The 21,595-nt window shown below is 39.7% G+C and overlaps 1 protein-coding gene across 1 annotated transcript in view; it reads right to left on the bottom strand.

The window, feature by feature from the left end:
* Positions 1-18,828: 18,828 nt before the first annotated feature.
* Positions 18,829-21,595, bottom strand: part of FBN1 (fibrillin 1) — a 232,954-nt gene continuing 230,187 nt past the window's right edge. The window contains exons 64-65 of the mRNA XM_030318235.1: positions 21,347-21,521; positions 18,829-20,140 (exon numbers count right to left, since the gene is read on the bottom strand). Of these exons, the coding sequence (XP_030174095.1) occupies positions 19,751-20,140; positions 21,347-21,521 (565 nt within the window). The 3' untranslated portion in view covers positions 18,829-19,750. The remainder of the gene's footprint in view (positions 20,141-21,346; positions 21,522-21,595) is intronic.

Here is a 21,595-nt window from a genome sequence, read left to right as displayed (position 1 = left end):
GCAATTCTATACACTCCTGGATGAACATTCCTAATATTCCCAAAGCAACCCACTGTATCGCACTCTAGGCAGGCATTCTAACCCCTCCATGACCATGATCTCATGACTTTACTCCCATTCTGTGCTGGGCCTTCTAGCTAGTACTGCTGCCCACTCCATTCTTGCCCAACTCAGGGCCCCCACTTGGGATATATTCTTGATGTAAAGGCCTATTGTGACCACCACATCTCCAAGAAGCTTTCTCCAACATCTCTGATGGAAATGATCTTTCACCACTTCCACTATTTTACTCCTTTACCAAATTTTAGGACTTCCTTTGTGGGAAAGATGAATGTCACAAGATTCAAGGAATTTATAACTCCTTTTAGGCAATGAAAAGCCCAATAGGAGACAAGGGAAATGGAAGACCTAAGATTATCTACCCTTCAGCACATTTTTTGAAAGCCCACCCTTGTTCATAGAACATTCACAATTTATCTTTTCTGAGCAATTGCTAAGTTCTGGGCACTGAAGAGCAAAATGCAGCATGCATAACGTGGTTTCTGGCCTCTGTGACTTTACATTTTGAGAAGTCCCTGGGAAGGTTATAGTCTGTATTGTCTGAAAAGCACTTACGAAGCTCTGGGAACTCAGCCTGTGATGCATGTCCCTGTATGTGATGCACTGATAAATACGTCTTATAACATGACTGTGAGCATATCATTATCTTCTCAACTTTGCATGTTCACTCTGGTTCTTCTCAGCCAGAAATGTCTTCCTCATACCCACTTTTCAGCATCTTACTCAGGTTCCCTTCTTTCTGCTCCAGGCTTATGATTTCCCACTTCTTTGAACTTCTTTCAGGAATTGTAACTTAGCACCACATAATTTAGCTCTTCCTTGTATGGTTCAGAAGCATGATGTTTAGTGACTTTGGAGTTTGTAGCAGCAATTCCTAGCTAGCTGCCAAAAATACCTGCTCTCCTCCCATTAGGTCATGTTGTCTCTGGGACACAAGTATCCAGCAAGTCCATTTTTCGCTCCCTTTGCATCTTACTAGGGCTATGAAACCAATTATGGTCAATGAGGTAAAAGTGATTTATATTGCTTTCGGGTGGAGACTGTTATAATATCTCAGTGTCATCATCACTCACTCTTCCCCTTCATTGATACTTTTGGATGCCAGATATTGGAAATAGCAGAGCTTCAGGATGAAAGGGGCCTGGATTCCTGAGTCACCACCTGGAAATTAACCTCCCAGGAAAGCCCAGACAACCAAGAACATTTGCTGATTTGGGGCAAGAAAGCAGCTTTTATTGGGTTAAACTACTGAGGTTTTTTTTGGACCAAAACAGAGTTATATAAATTCAGGACCAAATTCCATTTCTGCTACTTGTTAGCTGTGTGATGTTGGGAAGATCACTTATGCTTCCCAGGCCTCGGATCTCCATCAATCAAAAGGAATCAGTAGTACTTAACTTTGCAGGATGGTTGTGAGGCATAATTGAGATATTTCTGAAATGCTCAGGACATTGTAGAAACCAAACATTTTCTGTATTTCTGTGCATGTGTGTGTGTGTATGTATGTGTATAAACTCTCCCATGCAGTGGCTTCATTTGTGTTAGTTTTGTCAGTAGATTGTAAATCCCTCGAGTTCAATGTTGTATACCCTGTCTATATTCACCATAAAGCCTAGCACAGTGCAAAGCACATAGCAAATCTCAATAAATATTTTATAAGAGGCAAAACCATCTTGGGTTAAAACATAAGCAAAACTAATTTCTTGTGCTACATCCTTGATGATCTCCTCCATAGGCCGCCCATTACCCTCCCCATCACACATCTCTTTCATTCTCTTCTGTGTATGACCCTCCCCCACAGGTCCAGTTTCCTCGGCTTCCCATGGATCCACCCTTTAAAGTGTATTTTTGTGTATACTTGTTGCTTAGTATGTGAGTAAATGGGTGTATCTGTTTGGATGAAAGTGCTTTTGTGGTTTGTGACCAATGGAGTGGAGGCCAGACAAGGAAGGGAGGGTGCCAATTATTAAGCTCTTTGGAAACAGATAGCGAAGAAACCACGCTGGGGGTGACCTTGTTTCATATTTTTATAAACGAGCAATAGACATGAGTTGCATGATGAAATCTCTAAGTTGGAAGATGTTGCTAAGCACTTCTGCCTGGCATAAAATATCAAGTTGATGAGGGTCAACCATCTCATCATATTGGTATGTTGAGACTTTGGGAATTGTGTCAATGCGTTTTTAAAAGGAGGACAAGAGCAATGAAGGAATGATGGATTATCTGAAGTCAATTTGAGCCAACACAGTTTAGCATATCTTAAAAAAATAAATCAGACTCTATCCTCACTTTTAAAAAGGCAGTTGAAGCTCTTTTTTTTTTTTTTTAATTTTTTTTTTCAACGTTTATTTATTTTTTGGGACAGAGAGAGACAGAGCATGAACAGGGGAGGGGCAGAGAGAGAGACACAGAATCGGAAACATGCTCCAGGCTCTGAGCCATCAGCCCAGAGCCCGACGCGGGGCTTGAACTCACGGACCGCGAGATCGTGACCTGGCTGAAGTCAGACGCTTAACCGACTGCGCCACCCAGGCGCCCCAATTGAAGCTCTTTTTAAATGACAGTGTTTGACATGCTTTTCACATATGAATATTTTCCTAACTTCTTCTGACAGAGGCTCCCCAAGAAAAGTAAAGTAAGTTACACCAGTGTATTTTGACAATAGCTGATAGAGAATAATGTCCAGTCAGTAGGAGGCGAACTTTTTTCATGTGTCTCATTCAAGAAAAAATTTAAAATGTAAGGTCTTCATTTTTAAAAGGGGCACATAAACACACATGTGTGCATACACACACACACCATTAGGAAATGTAACATCTAAAACTATAGCAAAACAATTTAAAAATTATTTCCCTGATACAGGAATTTCATTTAGGGAGAGCTAAAATTTTTAGACACAAATTCCACATTCAAATATCTTCTTGAAAGACATTCTGAGATGAGAATTGGTACTGTTGAGTGGAGGCAGGCTGGGAGGCATAGCTATGGACTTGAATGTGAAGCGTGGATCAGTCACACACCAGGAACGGTAAACCGTGAGGCAGTGCACCAGGATGTCACTACAGCAAGGATGGTCTGCAGGCTGCACCAAAGGGCTGGGACTAGACCAGCTGAGTGAGGCACTCTTCTTGCATGCACCAAGAGCACTCATTAACCGAGATAAATAATGTTGAAACAGTTCAAATTGCGAACAATAAACTGTGAGCCATTCACCTGCTTTTGTAAGTGAGGTTGTATTGGAGAAGTATGGGTGTTACGTGAGCATTTGTTATCAATCCAGAATCTCAGGCCCCATCCCAGACCTCCAAACTCATAATGTGCATTTTAACAAGATCTGCCATTGATGAATGTGTCCATTCTAGTCTGAGAAGCACTGCTGCTCTAGGAAAATTTAGGGGTGGTCAGACTGACACCTGACTGCTCCAGGCAGACTAATTTGGTGTCTTCAGGTAGACATTGTTTAAATATTATTTAACATTTAGTTAGCAGAGATTGGAAAAAGTTGATTGCTTTTCTTTATTTTTTAATTTAATTTTTTAATTTTTTAAAATTTACATCCAAATTACTTAGCATATAATGCAACAATGATTTCAGGAGTAGATTCCTTAGTGCCCCTTACCCATTTAGCCCATCCCCCCTCCCACAACCCCTCTGGCAACCCTCAGTTCGTTCTCCATATTTATGACAGAACATTTTATATCATTTTTGTTTCCCTTCCCTTATGTTCATCCCTTATATGAGTGAAGTCATATGATTTTTGTCTTTGTATGACTGACTAATTTCACTTAGCATAATACCCTCCAGTTCCATCCATGTAGTTGCAAATGGCAAGATTTCATTCTTTTTGATTGCCTAGTAATACTCCATTGTATATATATACCACATCTTCTTTATCCATCCATCCATCAATGGACATTTGGGCTCTTTCCATAATTTGGCTATTGTTGATAGTGCTGCTATAAACATGGGGGTGCACGTGTCCCTTTGAAACAGCACACCTGTATCCCATGGATAAATGCCTAGTAGTGCAATTGCTGGGCCGTAGGGTAGTTCTATTTTTAGTTTTTTGAGGAATCTCCATACCATTTTCCAGAGTGGCTTCATCAGCTTGCATTCCCACCAACAATGCAAAAGAGATCCTCTTTCTCCACATCCTCGCCAACATCTGTTGTTGCCTGAGTTGTTAATGTTAGCCATTCTGACAGGTGTGAGGTGTTATCTCATTGTGGTTTTGATTTGTATTTCCCTGATGAGGAGTGATGTTGAGCATTTTTTCATGTGTCGGTTGGCCATCTGGATATCTTCCTTGAAGAAGTGTCTATTCATGTCTTTTGCCCATTTCTTCACTGGATTATTTGTGTTTTAGGTGTTGAGTTTGACAAGTCCTTTATAGATTTTGGATATTAACCTTTTATCTGATATGTCATTTGTGAATATCTTCTCCCATTCTGTCAGTTGCCTTTTAGTTTTGCTGATTGTTTCCCTCACTGTGCAGAAGCTGTGCAATAGTTCATTTTTGCTTTTGTTTCCCTTGCCTCTGGAGATGTGTTGAGTAAGAAGTTGCTGTGGACAAGATCAAAGAGGTTTTTGCCTTCTTTCTCTTTGAGGATTTTTTTTTCAACATATGAAATTTATTGTCAAATTGGTTTCCATACAACACCCAGTGCTCATCCCAAAAGGTGCCCTCCTCCATACCCATCACCCCCCCCCCTCCCTCCCACCCCCCATCAACCCTCAGTTTGTTCTCAGTTTTTAAGAGTCTCTTATGCTTTGGCTCTCTCCCACTCTAACCTCTTTTCTCTTCGAGGATTTTGATGGCTTCCTGTCTTACACTGAGGTCTTTTCATCCATTTTGAGTTTATTTTTGTGTATGGTGAAGAAAGTGGTCCAGGTTCATTCTTCTGCATGTCACTGTCCAGTTTTCCCAGCACCACTTGCTGAAGAGACTGTCTTTATTCCATTGGATATTCTTTCCTGCTTTGTCAAAGATTAGTTGGCCATATGTTTGGGTCTATTTCTGGGTTCTCTATTCTGTTCCATTGATCTGAGTGTCTGTTCTTGTGCCAGTACATACTGTCTTGATGATTACAGCTTTGTAGGATAGCTTGAAGTCTAGGAATGTGATGCTTCCAGCTTTGGTTTTCTTTTTCAAGATTGCTGTGGCTATTTGGGGTCTTTTCTGGTTCCATACAAATTTTAGGATTCTTTGTTCTAGCTCTGTGAAGAATGCTGGTGTTATTGTGATAGGGATTGCATTGAATATATAGATTGCTTTGGGTAGTATCAACATTTTAACAATATTTGTTATTCCTACCCCGGAGCATGGAATATTTTTCCATTTTGTGTGTGTGTGTCTTCTTCAAGTTCTTTCATAAGCTTTCTATAGTTTTCAGCATATAGATTTTTTACTTCTTTGGTTAGATTTATTCCTAGGTATTTTATGGGTTTTGGTGCAATTGTAAATGGGATCTATTCCTTGATTTCCCTTTCTGTTGCTTCATTATTGGTGTATAGGAATGCAACCGATTTCTGTACATTGATTTTATATCCTGCAACTTTGCTGAACTCATGCATCAGTTCTAGCAGTTTTTTGGTGGAATATTTTGGATTTTCCATATAGAGTATCATGTCATCTGTGAAGAGTGAAAGTTTGACCTCCTCCTGGCTGATTTGGATGCATTATATTTCTTTGTGTTGTCTGACTGCTGAGGCTAAGACTTCCAGTACTATGTTGGATAACAGCGGTGAGAGAGGACATCCCTGTGTTGTTGCTGACCTTAGGGGGAAAGCTCTCAGTTTTTCCCCGTTGAGGATGTTATTACTGCTGGGTCTTTCATATATGGCTTTTAAGATCTTGAGGTATGATCCTTCTACACCTACTTTCTGGAGGGTTTTTATCAAGAAAGGATGCTGTATTTCGTTAAATGCTTTCTCTGAATCTGTTGAGAGGATCATGTGGTTCTAGTCCTTTCTTTTATTGATGTGATGAATCATATTGATTGTTTTGTGGATATTGAACCAGCCCTGCATCCCAGGTATAAATCCTACTTGGTCGTGGTGAATAATTTCTTTAGTGTATTGTTGGATCCAGTTGGCTAATATCCTGCTGAGGATTTTTGCATCTATGTTCATCAGGGAAATTGGTCTGTAGTTCTCCTTTTTAGTGGGGTGTTTGGTTTTGGAATCAAGTTAATACTGGCTTCATAGAAAGAGCTTGGAAGTTTTTCTTCCATTTCTATTTTTTGGAACAGCTTCAAGAGGATAAGTGTTAACTCTTCCTTAAATGTTTGGTAGAATTCCCCTGGAAAGCCATCTGGCTCTGGACTCTTGTTTTTTTGGGAGATTTTGATTACTAATTCAATTTCCTTACTGGTTATGGGTCTGTTCAAATTTTCTATTTCTTCCTGTTTCAGTTTCGGTAGTTTATATGTTTCTAGGAATTTGTCCATTTTTTCCAGATTGCCCATTTTATTGGCGTATAATTGCTCATAATATTCTCTTATTATTGCTTGTATGTCTGCTGTGTTGGTTGTGATCTTTCCTCTTTCATTCTTGATTTTATTTATTTGAGTCTTTTTCTTTTTGATCAAACTGGCTAGTGGTTTATCAATATTGTTAATTCCTTCAAAGAACCAGCTTCTGGTTTCATTGATCTGTTCTGTGTTTTTGGTTTCGATAACATTAACTTCTGCTCTAATCTTTACTTTTTCCCTTCTTCTGCTGGTTTTAGGTTTTATTTGCTGTTCTTTTTCCAGCTCCTTAAGGTGTAAGGTTAGGTTGTGTATCTGAGATCTTTCTTCCTTCTTTATGAAGGCCTGGATTGCTATATACTTTCCTCTTATGACCGCCTTTGCTGCATCCCAGAGATTTGGGTTGTGGTGTTATCATTTTCATTGAGTTCCATATACTTTTTAATTTCCTCTTTAACTTCTCGGTTAGCCCATTCATTCTTTAGTAGGATGTTCTTCAGTCTCCAGGTATATGTTAACTTTCTAAGTTTTTTCTTGTGGTGATTTCAAGATTCATAGAGTTGTGGTCTGAAAATATGCATGGTATGATCTCAATCTTTTTGTGTTTGTTGAAGGCTGATTTGTGTCCCAGTATGGGGTCTATTCTGGAGAACGTCCCATGTGCACTGGAGAAGAATGTATATTCTGCTGCTTTAGGATGAAATTTTCTGAATATATCTGTTAGGTCCATCTGGTCCAGTGTGTCATTCAAAGCCATTGGTTCCTTGTTGATTTTTTGATTAGATGATCTGTCCATTGTTGTGACAGGGGTTTTGAAGTCTCCTACTATGATGGTATTACTATCAATGAGTTTATTTATGCTTGTGATTAATTGATTTATGTATTTAGTTGCTTCCACATTTGGCACATAAATGTTTACAATTGTTAGGTCTTCCTGGTGGATAGACCCCTTGATTATGATATAATGCCCTTCTGCATCTCTTGATACAGTGTTTATTTTAAAGTCTAGATTGTCTGATATAAGTATGGCTACTCTGGCTTTCTTTTATTGACCATTAGCATGATAAATGGTTCTCCATCCCCTTATTTTCAATATAAAGGTATCTTTAGGTCTAATATGGGTCTCTTGTAAACAGCATATAGATGAATCTTGTTTACTTATCCATTCTGTTACCCTATGTCTTTTGATTGGAGCGTTGAGTCCATTGACATTTAGAGTGAGTACTGAAAGATACGAATTTATTGCCATTATGATGCTTATAGCATTGGAGTTTCTGGTGGTGTTCTCTGGTCCTTTCTAATCTTTGTTGCTTTTGATATATATTCATCTTTTCTCCCCTCAGAGAGTCCCCCTTATAATTTCTTGCAGGGCTGGTTTACTGGTCACAAACTCCTTTAATTTTTGTTTGTCTGGGAAACTTTTTATCTCTCCTTCTATTTTGAAGGACAGCCTTGCTGGATAAAGAATTCCTGGCTGCATATTTTTCTGATTCAGCACATTGACTATATCCTGCCACTCCTTTCTGGCCTGCCAAGTTTCTGTGGATAGGTCTGCTGCAAACCTGATCTGTCTTCCCTTGTAGGTTAGGGGCTTTTCCTTGCTGCTTTCATGATTTTCTCCTTGCCTGAATATTTTGTGAATTTGATTATGATATGCCTTGTTGATGGTCGGTTTTTGTTGAATCTAATGGGAGTCCTCTGTGCTTCCTGGATTTTGATGTCTCTATCTTTCCCCAGGTTAGAAAGTTTTCCACTATGATTTGCTAACATAACCCTTCTACCCCTATTTCTCTCTTTTCCTCCTCTGGGAACCCTATGATTCTGGTATTGTTCCTTTTTAATGAGTCACTGATTTCTCTACTTCTTAAATCATGATCTTTTGCCTTAATCTCCCTCTTTTTTTCTGCTTTGTTGGTCTCTGTAAGTTTGTTCTCTATATCGCTGATTCTCTGTTCTGCCTTGTCCATCCTTGCCATCACTGCATCCATCCGTGATTGCAGCTCAGTTATAGCATTTTTAATTTCATTCTGACCATTTTTTTACTTCTTTTATCTCTTCAGAAAAGGATTCTAATCTATTTTCGACTCCAGCTAGTAGTCTTATTATTGTGATTCTAACTTCTGGTTCAGATATCTTGCTTGTATCTGTGTTGGTGAAAATCCCTGGCTGTCATTTCTTCGTGCTCTTTCTTTTTGGATGAATTCCTTCGTTTTGTCATTTTGAAGGGAGAAAAGGAATTAATGAGGTAGAAAAATTAAAATTAAAAAAATAATAAAATTAAAAAATTAAAAACACACATACACAAAAATTTAATAAGTGATGCTAGATCCTAGATGTGTTTTGGTCTGGGTGTTTAAAGTGGTTTGGCAGATTAGAGAAAAAAAGGGGGGGGGGGGAGAAAAGAAAAAGAAAAATAAATCATTTGAGAATTTGAAAAAAAATGAATACACTGAAGTAGACTAAAATGAGATGATGGGAGTAAAATAGAATTTGAAAAAATATACACAAAATTAAAGAATATAGTAGAAAAAAATTAAAAATATTTTTAACAAAAATTAAAAATAAAAATGAATTTTTTGTTTTTCTGTATTCAAGAAAGAGAAAAGAAACGAAAAGAGACAAAAAGAAAAAAAGGAAATCATTTGAAAATTTGAAAAAGTGAATACACTGTAATAGACTAAAATAAAATGATGGAAATAAAATAGAATTTGAAATAATTTACATAAAACAAAGAATATAGTAAAAAAAATAATGTAAAATATTTTTAATAGAAATGGAAAGTAAAAATGAAGTTTTTCTCTTTCTGCATTCAAGAAAAAAAAGAAATGAAAAAGAGAGAAAAAGAAAAAGAAACAAAAAGAAATTGCTTGAAAATTTGAAAAGGTAAATACACTGAAGTAGACTAAACTAAAATGATGGAAGTAAAATGGGATTTGAAAAAATTTACACAAAAGTAAAAAATATAGTAATAAAAATTAAAGAATAATATTTTAATAAAAATTTTAAATGAAAATGAATTTTTTCTTTCTGTATTCAAGAAAAAGAAAATAAGTGTAAAAGAGAAAAAAAAAGAAAATTGAATAGATGGATCTGCTAACAGTTTGAAGTAGGACTGAAATTACTTCGTTTTCCCCTAGAAGTCAGACTATGTAGCACTTTATAGTCCATAAACTAAGCAGGCAGTGAGATTTGTGTTCTGGAAGAGAGAAGTTGGCCCAATTGGGTGGGGCTCAGTGTAATGGCTCCGTTCTCCACTAGATGGCGCTGCTAGCCTACTGGGGTGGATTGTTACAGAGCTCCTAGGTGCATCTACGCATGCGCGGTGAAAATGGCGCCACCCAGCTACCCAGTCTGTTCTCCCGGATCAGCAATCACGCACCTGTCCTCTGTCTTCAGCTCTTGTTGGTTCCCAGCTTTTTCACTCTCTGTGACCAGGCCCCAGGCAGTACCTGTCTCCCGAGTTTTGTCTTAGATGTGGCTGTTTTCCCCTGTCCCTTACTTCTGAAGGACTGCAGCTTTGACCCGTTCAGGCCCTCTGCGGGAGGGTCTCACTGAGCAATAGCCAAATGTCGGCTGCACCCAGGAACACTTGCTGGACCCTGCTGCTGCTGGTGCTCCAAGACTGTGGCCATCTGCCAGCCTGCCCCAGAAAAAGTTTGCGGGATAGTGTAGCAGCAGCTTTTCAGGGATTATGGAAAATCACAACACACATCTGGCACCAGGCTTCACCCATAATGACCTTGTCCCAACACCAGCGAATGTGGCTGTTTTCTGGGATCTGCTGGGACCCAGTGGCTTCAACAGTCTCTACCAAATGTCCTCCCAGCAGTGGAACAGCTTTTCCCCGTGTGGCCCGAGAACCTCCCGGACCCCACTCTGCTCCTGGAGATTCGCCCTTCCCACCAGAGCACTGCCAGGTATTGAGCTGAGGAGCTGCAGACTGCGCTCCCTTTGTTTACAGTCTTAATGGAATTTAAACCCTCTCCTTTCTCCCTTTTTAACTCAGTTCTTAGGGCTGTTTTCAATTTTCACTTTCTCTCCAGCTGCTTTTGGGGAGGGGTGCTTTTCCCATATTCTGCCCCCACCCCAGTCTCCATCCTCTCTCTGCTCACATAAGCACCTTCCTTCCTGCTCCTTCTTGCTCTCCAAGTCCACCTCTCCATGCCACATACCTGCTAAATTCTGTGGTTCAGGTTGTGCAGATTGTTGTGTTAATCCTCCAATCAGTTTTCTAGGTATGCAGGATGGTTTAGTGTTGGTCTGGCTGTATTTCATGGATGCAAGACACACAAAAAACTTCCATGCTGTTCCGCCATCTTGGCTCCTCCCTGATTGCTTTTCTTAGTTAAAATGGATTTCTTTCTTCATATTCAACATAGGGAATTTATTACATGCATTGAATGTATCATAATATTTAAACTTATTTGAAATGATTCCTTATTTCACATTTTTCTCATTATCTGAGAAATTGGATCTTCCCTTGCACATGAAGTGCATGGCAATAAAATTCAGCATTCTTATTTGAAATATATTTTGAAGTTACTTTTTCTGACTCTTGTATTGGCAACAGCATTCTACTTTTCTGTAATTCTCATTTTGTCTTTGGTTTTTCTTTTGTGGTTTTCTGAACCAAAAGTTTGTGGGAAGCATAGTAAAGGTTTACATTTAAAGTTTATTTATTTATTTTAATTTATTTTTGAGAGAGAGAGAGTGCAAGTGAACGCATGAGTAGGGGAGGGTCAGAGAGAGAGAGGGAGATGGAGAATCTGAATCAGGCTCTAGGCTCTGAGCTGTCAGTACAGAGCCTGATGTGGGGCTCAAACCCATGAACTGTGAGATCATGACTTGAGCTGAAGTCGGATGCTCAACCTACTGAGCCACCCAGGCGACCCAGAAAAGGTTTAAATTTAGGTGACAGAATGCATCACCCATTCCTGGCAAATAGCCCCATGCCTTCATTTCAGCATTTCAAGGTTGACTGACATGAGCCTGGAGGCAGTACGTGGTTTCGTTGGTGACCTGACCCTGTACCCCACCATATAACGTGCACACTCTTAGCAAAAGCTGATCACTTCTTGAAAAGTCAGTTTCTATTTTCACTCCATAGAACTGTCTCCTTCAAAAGAACTAATTAACATTTTCCTGTTATATAATGTGAAGAGCAGTATGAGGACACTTGAGTTCACTGGGCCATATTTCTGATTTAAATATTTTTAGATTTCCTCAACATTTTGTTTTGAAGAGACTTCACATTGGAGATGTGGACTCTCTGGGAAATACCCAGTATGGAGGCAAGAGCTGCAGTCTTGTCTCAAGGCTAGTGTGAGTGACAATCAAATAGCTGGTTAATGAGTCTAAGCAACTACCTTGCGACATACACACTGCATTGCTGCTTGATTGTTCCCTACTTATGCTGCACCCCAAACTCCATTGAAAAGATACAGTTTGCAGAGTCGGGAAATGCCATGGTTAATGTTCTTATGTGATAATACAACGTCCTATAGACTAGCAGTGTCAGTAGTGGATGGGATGAATATCAGAATTACCTGGTAGATTTCCCCAAGTTCAAAATTTTCCCAAGTCTGAATTTTACAATGGCCTCGAACATTTAGAACAGTGGTTCTCTACCTCAGTTGCCAGTTGGAATCACCTGGAGAGCTTCTAAAACTGATACTATCTGACCCCAACTCCAGAGATTCTGAATTGATGGATCTGGAGTGTAGCCTGGACAGTGAGATTTTTTTTAAAAAGCTCCCTGAGTCATTCTAATAATGTTGCAACTGAGGTTGACAGCCATTGATGTGTGTGTGTGTGTGTGTGTGTGTGTGTGTGTGTATACATAAAGAATTACCATAATAGGGACACCTGGGTGGCTCAGTTGGTTAAGTGTCCAACTTTAGCTCAGGTCATGATCTCATGGTTCATGAGTTCCAGCCCCACACCAGGCTCTATGCTGATAACTCAGAGCCTGGAGCCTGCTTCAGATTCTGTGTCTCCCTCTGTCTCTGCCCCTCCCCTGCTCATGCTCTATGTCTCTCTCTCTCAAAAATAAACATTAAAAAAAGTAATTAAAAAATTATCATAATATAAATTCATATATCTATTAATTACCCTAATAATGTAATATAATATATAATTATACATAACATAAATATTATAATTATACACATATGCATATATATTTATGTATGCATATTTATACTAGTCAGGGTAATTAGTGGTTGCTGCTATAACAAATAATCCCAAAATATCAGTGGCTTTAGTGAAGTCAAGTTTATTTCTTGGGAGTATGGATATGTACTTTCTTGCATATGTATTTTTTTGCTAGACTTGGAGATGGCATATATCACTTCTCCCAACATCCCAATGGTTAGACTCCATCACACAGTACAAAACTTAACTACAGAGGAAATTAGGAGACAGTCTTTTTGTGGGCCCAGGAGGAACAAATGGTTGGTGAGCATCTAGTCAGTTTCTGCTACATAGAAATACTGTGAAAATGTGTGTAACTTCCTTACCTGACACAGTGTCTATAATGCCCTTATCTATCTATCTATCTATCTATCTATCTATCTTTCTATCTATCTATCTGTCTCTATCCATCTATCTCTCTATAATTATTTATTTAATGGGCTTAGAGTTTTTGTCAACATTTAAAATTAAGTTTATAAATGATATTGTCTTATATTTGTAGAATCAGTCAGACCATAACTGACCTTTCAGTTACATTTTCCATAAGAATTGTCTAGAAGGGAATGAGTGGAGAGACCTCAGGCTATCTAAATCTGCTTTAACCCAAACAACTCTGCCTGCTTTTCAGTGTTAGGTTTCAAGGTAAGTTTCATTTAAACTTGGGAATCTAACTCTAACCATAAACCCCCTACTGAAGATCACCACTTTTCAGCATTACGTTGGGGGAGATATGCTAGAATGGTGCTTCTAATTTTTGTGATTCATAAAGATCCAGAACTGGGGCCTTGCAGATGTCAAAGGTGAATTTACTAGTGAACTTTTTACCTTGCCTCCTGCCTCCTAGGACTGTGGGGGGTGAGGACCCCTCCACCTGCAACTTCCTTCAGGCACCTGCAAAGTCTAACCATGTCCTCACCATAGATACAATGGGGAGAGAGCTGCCCTGTTGTCCCTTATTTCAAAGTTTCAGTAGACTAGGAACCCTGCGCCCTTCATCCTTTGTCTATAGTGCTTCATGCAAGAGGCAAGTGTTCAAAAAATATTTGTTGAGAAAAGCAGAGAAAAAGGAGTGGAAGAGGAGGAGAGAGAGGAAATGGGTTGCTCTTGTGCACGGGTTTTTCCTATTTTCACCTGTATTTTTACTTCCTCCAATCTCAGTCATTGATCCATTCAACACATATTTAGTGTCTACTGTGTACCAGGCATCGATCTGGGAAACGGAGCTATGAGGAGAAAACAGAATCTTTGCCGTCAGAGGTCTCCCATGACATGGGGGAGGCAGCAATGGGTTACAGGGTCATGATGAGTATTCATGAGGGTGGAGGGAGGTGAGGCAGAGGGGAAGAAGGAGGGCTGTGCCAGGTGTTGCTCACCTTTCTTGTCCTCATTTGATTGCTGGAAAAGCAGAGGGGAGCCTGGATCTTGAATCACAAATATAATTTGTAGTTTTGCAGTTTTGCAGATTGCTATTGTGATTTCATATATTGTATTTGATTTATTCTTCATCTGGCAAGTGAGTCGTGCTATGTTGTCAGAAGGTCTGGGGATTGTAGTCTCAGTTCCACCTCTGTAAGGTGAGAGGCTTTTGGTAAGATACTTGAACTTGTGCACAAGGATAATTACCCAGCATTGAGGCAAGGTTCAGAAGGGCATTGCTCACAAGTGCTTTTTTTTAATTATTATTTTTTTAATGTTTATTTATTTTTGAGAGAGAGCAAACATGAGCTGGGGAAGGACACAGAGACAGGGAAACAGAGGATCCAAAGTGGGCTATGCCCCGAATAGCACTGAGCCCCATTCGGGGCTTAAACTCTCAGACTGAACTGTGAGATCATGACCTGTGCCGAAGTCAGATGCTCAACCAACTGAGCCACCCAGGTGCCCTCACAAGTACTTAAACTAGGGGTGTTAGATATATAGATATAGATAAGGATATGGATATGGATATGGATATAGATAGATATAGATGATGAAAATGGGCCTTAGAGACATCAAGAAGTTGCCCTGGCTAAATGATGTAGAAAGGGAACTAAGATTTGAACACAGCTTTCTGACCTCAGATTTCCTGTAGTGTCAAAACTCTGGACCAGGCACTCCTTAGGACCTTGGGTCTGAACTGAGCTCTCAGTGAACTTTCTTCATAAACCAAAGAAAAGTCAGAACTCTGAACCAAGAATCGTAGACCCTGGGAGAAAAACGAGACTGAGAGCTCAGCCTGCAAGAATAGTGCCCCTGTCTTCCCTGTGGCTTCCCAGTGGGAGTGAGGCGGGTGTGGGTGTGGACTGGACAGGCAGGATGGGGAGCTGGTTCTGGGGCAGACAGAGTCGGGGGCGCAGTGCTTACCATGAATGATCCACAAGAGAGTCTGCTATAGTCAATCTACAAACGTGTAGCAAGCAGGCGTCATCCTGCCTGAAACACAGAATCACTGTAGTTGAATCACGAGACTGGCCTAGAAAGGTGTGGAGAAGACACTGAAGGTGGATAATTTTGGTGCGACCAAAGACAAGGCTAAACAGCACATCATGCTGATTTCATGTTGTGACAAAAATATCCAACCTTCTATGCTTTGGAATTCTGATATATCAAGTTCCCATTAATCTTTCCTGAGAGCTCTGGCCTTCTACCTAGCAGAGCCCCAGGGGACACCCAAAGCAGACGTCACCATGCAGAGAGAAACACAGAACCACGACCTCTGTCAATGGCTGGTGGGATCGATGGGATATGTGATTATCCCAGGATGTTTCCTTCTTCTTTTTTTTAAAGTTTATTTATCCATTTTGAGGAGGGGGGAGGGGCAGAGAGAGAATCCCAAGTAGGCTCCACACTGTCAGTGCAGAGCCCCATGCAGGGATAGAACTCATGAACCGTGACATTGTGACCTGAGCTGAAATCAAGAGTCAGAAGCTTAACCAACTGCATCCCCCCAGGTCTCCCCTCACCACCAGGATGTTTTCAGTGTTTCCACTTCCAGAAGAAAAAGTGAATCACTTAGGCTTCATTTAATTTCCCCCTAGAGAGAATTTTGTGTTAAAAAGGAAACAGAACTCTTCTGATTTCTGCAATTCCCAGCACAGCTGCAAGGAACACCTCAGGTGGGCTATGGAAGGTTCCCAGCAACTGTTTAATGGAGCTGTGGCTTTCTCCTAAGCCCTTCGACCTGTATGCTGCTTCACTTCCACCCGAGCTAAAGGTTCTAGAAATAGCGAGCATGATGCCTTCTAAATGACACTACAACCAACCCTCAAGGGGAAAAAGGGAGCATAGAGAGGGTAATGATGCTTTTATTTATGAAATGGGAAGAGTCACGGGGATTAAAAGTAACAATGGATATTCCTTTATGTGGAAGAAAATAAGAGTGGACAGAGAGCAGAGAGTGGAGTTAGCAGGAAATCAGACCCACTTACCTGCTATGACTTCATTCATTTAAAAATTATGCACCTTCCACCATCAAATAGTAAAAAATGAGGCCAACATCAGTTTGTAGAGGTCATAATTCAGGCTTGGCTCAAGGATGCAAAACAGCCCATGTCCTAAAAAGAGGTTTATGATTGTGTGTGCCAGAAAAACCATTTTGGATTCATTAGCAGTTAGCTGAAATAACAGATTTTGTGACATTGCCAGGTCCTGTCAGATGTATGTCGAATGTCAAATATACAAGACCCTCATGTTTATACAGACATTTGTGAGAATGTCAGAACCTTTCATTGAGACTCAGTCCTATAAGTGAGCCCAGTCATAGATACACATGGAAATTTGCAAAATCAAATTCACAGCCTTTTTGTTTCTCTCTAACCCTAAACATACAGTACTGAGAATCAATTCCTAACAATACATAATGTTAGAAGTCAGGCTCACATTGGGGTTTCAAAAGTTGGTTTGCTGCTGTTTTTTTTTTTTTGTTTGTTTGTTTGTTTTTTTTTTTAACAATGTGTTACTTAAAATCAGCAAGGGGGAAATAGCTTTGCCTTCAGCTCTGTATGTGAAAACTAATTCTTCTCACATCAATAATCTTCTAGCATTTAAAAACAAGGCCCTTGGGGTGCCTGGGTGGCTCAGTTGGGTAAGCATCTGACTTTGGTTCATGTCATGATCTCGTGGTTCATGAGTTTGAGCCCTGCATTGGGCACCGTGCTGACAGTGCGGAGCCTGCTTGGGATTTTCTCTTCCCCTCCCTGACTCATGCTTTCTCTCTCTCTCAAAAAAAACCAAGGTCCTCAGACCATGCAATAATGACATTTCCAATATATCTCTAAGAACTACAGTTAAAATAAGAATAAAGTACATTCCGTGGACAAAACTGTGATCTAAACATCTCTAACAGTTTACACATATATAACATTTAAGTATACTAATATAGTATCAACCTAATTGTCCTTTATTTTGGCTCATCTAATTTACAAACATGATCTCTGAAGTTTAACAGTATTTGTAATGGCAATGTCCAAAGCAATTTTGGCTGAGTAAAGTGCTATTTGTTGAACAAAAATGTAGTTGTTTGTGCAAGTTTAAACATTTCACAAGGCCAGCTGAGTTCATTTCAACCCTACTTACAAAATAGTTATTGGCAAATGAAATGGGCTGGGGGGTAGAGACAAGACGTTTTCAAGCTTCTGAGAGATTTACAAAACCAAGTTTGTCAACCACTGAAAGTAAAATTGAAAGGTCACAGACAATTAAAAGGTACAGGTTTCAATCTCAGGATTAAAAAGGTTCCAACAAGAGGAATATTTACAATGGAACAATGAGGAAAATGTTTTGTTACAGACAGAAACATGGAAAATATGCTGTTGAAAATTGTTGGCTCTGAAATAAATACAATCCAGACTGAGACTATTAAAAATATCAAAGTGATCTACCATGTGCCAACTCTATATTCTTCTGTTGTTTGTTATAAAGAAAATCCATTATTGAATATAATGCAGTTCTGGTTAAATTATCAGAGACATTTTCTGTATGCAAACTGTAGCTTACTGCATGCTGTATATTCTTCTCTCACAATTTTAGTACACTTCCATCATAGACCCACAGGCATAGAATTAGAAGGAAATTTGGAGTAATATTTTAACTTCCTAACCAAGGTACAAATTGCTTCCAAGATAGTCATTTGATTCATTTCTATTTAGCACCTATTACAAGCAAGATTTGTTTGGATGGCAAAATAAGAGATACAAAAAATATTCCAAGATGTTCATGGCCTGTTAGGTAGAAGAAAGTATCCTTGTCCCCTGGCCACCATTATGCCTCTGAAGAGTGACAGCTCACTACATTGCAAGGAAATCCATCCCTCAGTGGGCAGCTCAATAATTAGGAAGGTGCATGTTACACCTAACTTCATGGTAACTAACCTTAATTTTGTCTTCTGAAATAAGATGGAACATACCTAATCCATCTTCTTTAGTGTAGCATTTTGAAGATTTTGAGAGGAATTTCCTATGTCTCGTAAGGGTTCTGTCTCCTTCATGTAGCAATTTTACTTCACCTTTAAATTTACCACCCTTTACTGTCCTTGGGGATTTCAAGAATTATTTCATATCAATTCAGTGAGCTTAACTGTTAAATATCCAATATCGCACTTAAAATAAAACCGCATCTTCAAATTATGACAGTCAAAAAACAAGAGCGATATAGCATTCAATTGGAATCAATTTGGGATTATCCTTTTGTAATTAGACTAGCTATGACTAACAACAGATGTTTGGGGGGGAAAGGATGAAGCATCTAAGGCTTGCCAACACTATTTGAGGGGAGAGGGCATGATAAATCTTTTATAATGAAACACATGTGCTCTAAGACAATGACTGAACTTGATATCCTAAAATACTTAAATCTAGTGGTTTAAAAGTCACAAGATTAATTAGGTCATGTTTTAGAAATGATGCTACAGTCTAAATTTCTCATTGGCGAGAAAGAACTCTGCTGTCTTTAATGAATAAAAACAAGGGACTAACTCAAATATGTTAATTTTTCTGCTAGTGGTTATACATTTGGCACCTTTTGAAGCTGTCACTACCACACCCAGGATAATTTAAATTCAGGAAACTTTATTTAGCCTCTGAAAAGCCCCCTCAAATCCCGCGTCCATGCAAAAACACAAAGCCAAGGGTACACTAAAAAAAGAGAGACTGTTTTATTGTGACATTTATGACATGGACCCCTTGTTGACAGGAATGACCGAGGGTAATCTTGGCATATTGCACAGGTGTGATGAAGGATGCACTGGTGATCCTCTGGCTGCTGAGGCTGCTGCTTGGTCCTCCCAGACCTCCATGCACGCATGGGCCAGTCACAGAAATTTCCTTACCACTTGGTGTATACAATTAACAAGTCTTTGGTCTTAATAAGCACCATTACAAACCCTCACATTAAGGGCATTATTATTCTAGTTTATAAATGTTTCAATGATAAAAAATAGCACGATTACAGTATACACACACTTAATTTACATGTAATGTATTATGCTCATAACTGAGATAAGCTACTGAACTAACTTTGGTTGATTGAAATTAATGAAGTATTTGAACTGAATATTTGTAATTTGGTTTCTAAGTTGTGTAAATATTACAGTGCATTTATAGATCTAGTTTGAGAATTTACTAGCACCAAATAGATATTATAATTGGCCAACCTAGTACTTGTATTTGGAGAAGCAAAGTTTAAAAATTTGGAAAAATACAGAGCAGTCCATCGATTGAAAGCACATTCCTGTACATCGGCTAGAAGGATGACACGTCAGCAGGAATGGCAGACCCCCAATAAAATACGTGTCCCAGTTTTCAAGAGTCAACACATATGACAAGGTAGCTCAGCTACACACATGAGAAGCCTGAGAAAGTGGTTGTTTTGAACTAGGGTAGTCACCTGTACCTCACTTTTTGTAATATAAGAATAGTGCTTATTTATAGAAATTTATTTGGTGAAAGATTGTACCTATGATATGAAGATTCTGATTGGGGGAAAAATTCAGTTCTACCTATCTATCGTTGGTTGTTTTTCTTTTTTTAATTATTTGGTCTCTGTATGGTGAATTAATGAAGCAAAATCTGAATTTTCATCTTCAGATTATCACCCAGTTCACCACTGAGGTAGTCTTTGTCATATTTATCTTCTAGCTGATTAAGTTCTTTCTTTTTATAAAGTGGAGTACTACTGATTTGTAATGAATAGGTTCCAGCCACTGGCTTCTTCTTGGTGAAGTGGAGGTAGCTGATCCCTTCCTTTTGGTTGATTTTGAAGAAGCCATTTTCGTTTCCAGATTCGATCAAGTATTTGTTGTGATTCGTCAGAGTCGTCAGGGCCGGAAGGAGTTCCAGGATTCGGACCTTGTTGCTGATGTGGGAAATATTGAAAGCAAACATGGCCGTCTTCTCAACATCCCAACTTGCGAGACTCACGTTGGTTTCTATCTCAGGCTGGTCCTGGAAAGACACGTGGCAGTGTGTTAAATTAATTGAAAATATGCCACTTATTTCTCATATTAAGGAAAAAGTGACTCGAATCTCCCACTAATACAGCCTTTTCATGTTGTATATACCATGTCGAAAATGCATATTTTCATAAAACACTTTGTTTAAATCACAAATGTGTTAAACTGGCACATATTTATAATAATAAAAAACATTAAACTGTCAAGAGGAAAGTCAAGTTGAAATGACTTGGTGGTCTTCTAATGCAGGTGTCCCAAAGTGTACTCCCTGGACCAGCAGCATCACCGGGGAATCTGAGAAACGCAAATTCTCGGTGCCACCTGAGACCTACTGAATCAGAAACCCTGGGGGTGTCTCCCCGAACTCCATGTTAACAAGGCTTCCAGATGATTCAGACGCACACTCGAGGTTGGAAACCACTGTTTCAATAGACTATTTTCTTTCTGTAGACTTATCTCCTTTCCCAAACCACAGCGGATGAGTTGGAGCACCAATGCTAAGAAAGAACCAGCCTATTTCCATTTTGTTCACTGACGCAAAATCAGCTCCTCTGAAGGACACGCCTAGGAACCTACTTCCTGACTCTGATGATCTGCTAATATTCAATGCTTTTCACCTGGCTTCTTGCTTGCCTCTCTGGGACCACATGTGTTGGATTCTCCGGGCCTGGAGCCAGAGGTCTGGGTGAATATCTGTGCATTTCTGAGTTGACTGAAAGGCTGCAGCAGCCGTAGGCGAAGAAAACCAGGCTGCTTGAGCTCCATGTTGTTTTTGTCTAGAATCCAAGTTCCCTCACACTCCACATGGCTCTTTTCAGTAGAGGAGCCTCTAGCTTTCCGAACTTGGCGTCCCCGTGGAGAGAGCACTATGTCACTTCACGATTCTGCCCACTTGCTGTCCTGGATCTCAGACCTTGCTTTTCAGCAGACTTTGGGTGGGTGTTTGACTTTCTTTTTGGCGAGACAGAGGAAATGAGCAAGTATGTGAAAACCTTCGAATGGCCACTCCCTAAAAGCAGCAAGAAACTCCAGAGAGTCCCACAGACTCTTGTAAAATGCAGCCTAGAGCTCAGGGAATGTCTGGATTTTCTCCCCAGGGAGCTTTTTCACACTTTGGAACATCCTTGGAGGAAACCACAGGCATCTGGAAGGCCCTTCTGCAACAGGAGACATGAGGAGAAACTACCTTCTGACCTACCTCAATGTTGGAGGCATCTGTTCCGTTTGCACTTCTCCGCTTCCTGCCCCGTTTGGGGTAGCCATTGATCTTACACTCATAACAAGCCTCCGGGGAGAGAGAATTGTCATCCATTTCACCGCTGGCAGGTGGCTCTGGGCCTCCTCGGCCCATGCCAATTCCAGAAACACAGTGCCTGTGGAAGAAGGGAAGCACAGCCCTTTTTCATTAGAACTGGGAGATGAGGGAGGTGGTGCAAGAGTTCTGGTG

The sequence above is a fragment of the Lynx canadensis genome, chromosome B3 (genome assembly GCF_007474595.2).
Source record: "Lynx canadensis isolate LIC74 chromosome B3, mLynCan4.pri.v2, whole genome shotgun sequence".
Classification (NCBI taxonomy): Eukaryota; Metazoa; Chordata; class Mammalia; order Carnivora; family Felidae; genus Lynx; species Lynx canadensis.
This window is presented reverse-complemented; position numbering and strand designations above follow the sequence as displayed.